The sequence below is a fragment of the Schistocerca nitens genome, chromosome 1 (genome assembly GCF_023898315.1).
Source record: "Schistocerca nitens isolate TAMUIC-IGC-003100 chromosome 1, iqSchNite1.1, whole genome shotgun sequence".
Classification (NCBI taxonomy): Eukaryota; Metazoa; Arthropoda; class Insecta; order Orthoptera; family Acrididae; genus Schistocerca; species Schistocerca nitens.
Genome location: NC_064614.1, coordinates 1,145,116,169 through 1,145,121,704, shown reverse-complemented (window position 1 = coordinate 1,145,121,704; position 5,536 = coordinate 1,145,116,169). Strand labels below are relative to the sequence as shown.

The window sequence follows — 5,536 nt, the reverse complement described above, 5'->3', positions numbered from 1 at the left end:
GACTTTTGTCACCTCGGCGAAAATTTTATAGGTGACACAATAAACGTATTATATACCGGAGAACTGATAGATATCCACTCAATATTTGTTAGAGGTAGATTAATTTGATACTTAAAGGCAAGCATGATTTCACCTCTTTGTGTTAATACACTACTGGCCATTGAAATTGCTACATCAAGAAAAAATGCAGATGATAAACGGGTATTCATTGGACAAATATATTATACTAGAACTGACATGTGATTATATTTTCACGCAATTTGGGTGCATAGATCCTGAGAAATCAGTAACCAGAACAACCACCTCTGGCCGTAATAACGGCCTTGAAACGCCTGGGCATTGAGTCAAACAGAGCTTGGATGGCGTGTACAGGTACAGCTGCCCATGCAGCTTCAACACGATAACACAGTTCATCAAGAGTAGTGACTGGTGTATTGTGACGAGCCAGTTGCTCGGTCACCGTTGACCAGATGTTTTCAATTGGAGAGAGATCTGGAGAATGTGCTGGCCAGGGCAGCAGTCGAACATTTTCTGTATCCAGAAAGGCCCGTACAGGACCTGCAACATGCGGTCGTGCATTATGCTGCTGAAATGTAGGGTTTCGCAGGGATCAAATGAAGGGCAGAGCCACGGGTCGTTACACATCTGAAATGTAACGTCAACTGTTCAAAGTGCCGTCAATGCGAACGAGAGGTGACCGAGACGTGTAACCAATGGCTCCCCATACCATCATGCCGGGTGATATGCCAGTATGGCAATAACGAATACACGCTTCCAATGTGCGTTCACCGCGATGTCGCCAAACACAGATGCGACCATCATGATGCTGTAAACAGACCCTGGATTCATCCGAAAAAATGACGTTTTGCCATTCGTGCACCCAGGTTCGTCAGTGAGTACACCATCGTAGGCGCTCCTGTCTGTGATGCAGCGTCAAAGGTAACTGCAGCCACGGTCTCCGAGCTGACAGCCCATGCTGCTGCAAACGTCGTCGAACTGTTTGTGGAGATGGTTGTTGTCTTGCAAACATCCCCCTCTGTTGACGCAGGGATCCGGACGTGGCTGCACAATCCGTTGCAGCCATTCGAATAAGATGCCTGTCATCTCGACTGCTAGTGATACGAGGCCGTTGGGATCCAGCACGGCATTCCGTATTACCATCCTGAACCCACCGATTTCATATTCTGCTAACAGTCATTGGATCTCGACCAACGCGAGCAGTAATGTCGCGATACGATAAACCGCAATCGCGATAGGCGACCTTTATCAAAGTTGGAAGGGTGATGGTACGCAATTCTCCTCCTTACACGAGGCATCACAACAACGTTTCACCAGGCAACGCCGGTCAACTGCTGTTTGTGTATGAGAAATCTGTTGGAAACTTTCCTCATGTCAGCTCGTTGAAGGTGTCGCCACTGGCGCCAACCTTGTGTGAATGCTCTGAAAAGCTAATCATTTGCATATACAGCAGCTTCTTCCTATTTAATTTCGCGTCTGCAGCACGTCATCTTCGTGGTGCAGCAGTAATGGCCAGTAGTGTATACCAGAGAACTGATAGTTATCCACTCAATATTTGTTAGAGGTAGATTAATTTGATACTTAAAGACAAGCATGATTTCACCTATTTGTGTTATTAGGTTATGGGAGTGACACAGTTTTGGTACAGATGATATGAAGTTTTGTCCATATGGGATTAAATGTGAAATTTAACCAAGAAGATGATCAGCAAGTTAGAAAATAAAGTAGTAAAATCTGCGATTCCAGGGAGGAGCAACTGCCTCCTCCACCCTATGAACAGGAATCTACACGAAACTGGTTTGCGGCACAGGCACTTCATTGGGCAGCAGAGGAAGGCAACGACGACGAGGTGGTGCGCCTTCTGCAGGCTGGGGTGGCGCCGGTGGACGCTGCCGACGCGGACGGCCTGACAGCTTTGCACCTGGCGGCAGCGCACTGCGGCGAGCGCGCCGTGAGGGCGCTGCTGGAGGCGCGAGCATACCCGCATGCCAGGGCGGGCGACGGCCGCTCGCCGCTGCACTGTGCAGCCGCCGCGGGCCGCACCGCCAACGTGCGCGCACTGCTCGAGGCAGGCGCCGGGCCCAACGTGCCCGACGCCAAGGAGGAGCGGCCGCTGCACCTGGCGGCGGCCGCGGGAGCCGTGGAGACGCTGCACGCGCTGCTTGACAGCGGTGCCACTGGCGACGCACGCAGCGCAGACGGCCGCTCGCCGCTGCTGTTCGCCGCCTGGTACGGACACGCAGCCGCTGTCGACGCACTGCTGACGGCAGGCGGCGCAGACGTGACAGTGACCAACCGGAACGGCAGGTCGGCGCTGCAGTGCGCCGCGCGCAGTGGCTCCGTGCTGACGGCGCGCCTGCTACTGGCCGCCGGGGCAGATGTCAACGTCAGAGACCACAACGGGAAGACCGCCGTGGATGTCGCCAAGAAGCGCGACCACAAAGTTCTCCTAAGAGTTCTACGCGAATCTTAAACACTCTGGTAGCTGACAGCCAGTGACCCCCATATCTCATCTGCCTTCATACAATTATAATGAAAGGAACGAAAAGTACATCCCAGAATGAAGTGTACGTCATCCACACTTTCTCCCTAATTTTCACATCCAGTTGAGCCGAGAAAGTGAGCCCCTCCCAGCATCAGACTAACATGCTGGCAGGATTGGCACAGAGATAGCAAGCTATGTCTCCTCCAACTAGTAATTAAAAATGATTTTTCAGCTATTGTTGCGATCCTCTGTTCTCTACATTATCTATCTTGTGCAAACCTATTCACTGCCGCATAACTACAGCAACCTACATCCACTTCAGCCTGCTTAATATAGTCAAGTCTTTGCCTCCCTCTTCCGTTTTTACTCCCTCACCCCACCTCCACCACCACCATTATCAAACTGACCATTCCTCGATGCCTGATCACCTCGACTGTTCCCTTATTTTAGCTGTGTCATAAATTTATTTTCTCCCAGTTTAATTGAGTACTTCCTCAAAAGCTGTCCAATCTACCTGCCTAATCTTTGACATTCTTCTGCAGCACCATATTACATAAGCATATAGTCTCTTACTGTCTCATTTGTTAATCACCCCATTTCACTTCTGTACTGGGTTACAGTCCAGGCAAAGGCACCCATACCCAGGGCCGAGGGGGGATCCCGACCCCCCACCCCTCGCTCTCAGGGAAAGGAAAAAATGTAGTGTAGTCAGGTGTTCTTTCAAGAAAACGATTTAAAAATAAGTATTATGCAGGTTTTCAACAGGGTCAGAACTGGAACTCTCCCCTCCCCCCAAACTACTTTATGGGTGCCCTTCACTCCAAGCAAATACTTGCGGAAAAGACTTCCTAACTTTTAAATACGTACGCCATGTTAACAAATTTATCTTTTTCAGAACTCTTTTTCTTGCCTTGCCAGTCTGCATTTTTCTGTCCTCTCTACTTCAACTACTGCCAGTTATTTTGCTACCCAAATAACAAAACTCATCTTCTACTTTTCATGTTTTATTTACAATTCTCATCCCTGATTTAATCAACTATGTTTCATAACCCTTGTTTTACTTCTCTTTATATTCAACTTGCAACCCATTTTCAGCACATCACCCATTTGGTTCAACTGCTCTTCCAAGTCCTTTGCCGCCTCTGACACAATTATGATATCATCAACAAACCTGAAAGTTTTCATTTCTTCTTTCTGAACTTTTAACTCAATTTCCAGATCTCTCCTTCATTTCCTTCAGAGCTCACCCACTGTACAGATTGAATAGTATCAGGGATGGCCTACAATCCTGCCTCACTCTCTTCTTAACTACTGCTTCCCTTGCACATACCTCACCTTCTTATAACAGCAGTTTGGTTTCTGTACAAGTTGTAGATAACATTTAGCTCCCTGTATTTTATCCTTCCTACCTCCAGAGTTTCAAAGAATGTATTTCAATCATTGTTGTCAAAAGTTGCCTCTGAATCTAGAAATGCTATAAAACTAAATTTCTTTTCCTCAGCCTGTCTTCTAAGATAAGTCATAAGGTCAGTATTGTCTCACATATTTCTACATTTCTCCAAAACCTAAACTAATCTTCCCCAAGGTTTCCAATTATTTTTATTTTTTGAGGAACCATGCATACCACTTGCACTAAGTTGGCACTGCTTCATAACTTGTTTCCCACAGGAAAAAAAAAAAAAAAAAAAAAAAAAACAACCCAGACTTCATAATGTGGCATTCAGCAATGGCTACTATAGTGTTTTATGTAGACAGTATTTCTTGATTACTGAACTGACGTTGACCAGAGAGCAAATTCCAAGAAAAAAGTGTATGGACACTGCAAATGGTGGGATAGACCATTATTACCTTCTGTAAGAGACATAAGCTGCAGAAAACTTCTGCCAAAATATGTTGCACTGGTAGGCCAGTTTCTGGGGGTGTTAATTTTTCAAAACAAAAATTAAAACATAACAATTATTCTATGCATCAGATTTCAAATTCACAAATAACATGAAAGGAGCACTCTCAATAACACATTAATTATACTGGCCTGAGGCTTGGGGCAGACGGGAGGAAGTACCTGTTACGAAACGGTGCAGCACCAGACTATCAAGCGCATCGGACTGCCAAACGTCAGATTATTATGAGTCTACTGTACTGTTGTTCATGAGTCAAGCTGTTAATCTTGAAAACATGTAACTCATACTGAAGTTACACTGTGACATTCAGATGCAGAATTATTATTTACACTATTAAAATGTATAATCAGCATGCCATGCAGGTTTGCTGCATTATAATTTTCGTGTATGATCATTTGTCTGTATTTTATACAACATGTCAGTTGTTCAATTGAATTAATTTAATATGTTTAAAAATCTACAGAAAAGAAAAGAGAATTAAGAGTGAGAAGAAATATACCTTTTAGGATTTGGAACTGGTTATTCTTCTGCAACATAATATAGCCTATTAACAGTTTAACTTGACTGTTCTATCAGAAAATGTGATTCTTTTTGTATTTTTGTATTAGGTGTAACATGGATAATATCAATAAATTGCAAAATTTTTAAAAAGGTATTTTTTCCCATTTACTTGGCATTTGTGACCTAGAGTATGACAAACACAAGTTATTATCCTAACTCCCCCTCCACCCTGCATGCCTCATCAATACAGACACCCAGGTTCAACTATAACAGAGGGGTTTCTGTGGAGAGACCAGACAAACATATGGTTCCCAAACAGGGGCAGCAGCTGTTTTAATAGTTGCAGAGGCAACAACAGGCTGACTCATCAGACCTCTAGGCAGACACTACTCAGGAGGATATCATCAAGAAAAATAAACTGACATTCCACAGGTCAGTGTGTGTTACGTTAGACCCTGTAATAGGGTAGGTAGGCTAGACAACTTAAAAAGGGAAATGACTTTTTAAGTTAAATATACACTATGTGATCAAAAGTATTCAGACACCTGGCTGAAAATGACTTACAAGATTGTGGCGCCCTCCATTAGTAATGCTGGAATTCAGTATGATGTTGGCCCACCCTTAGCCTTGA

At 44.8% G+C, this 5,536-nt stretch overlaps 1 protein-coding gene across 1 annotated transcript; it reads left to right on the top strand.

Annotated features, from left to right (window-relative positions):
* Positions 1-2,053: 2,053 nt before the first annotated feature.
* On the top strand, positions 2,054-4,942 carry LOC126232654 (ankyrin repeat domain-containing protein 35-like; the record flags this gene model as incomplete). The annotated part of the gene is made up of 1 exon (XM_049942811.1): positions 2,054-4,942. A coding segment is annotated over one exon (438 nt), but the record flags the coding sequence as incomplete, so codon positions are not given.
* Positions 4,943-5,536: the final 594 nt, after the last annotated feature.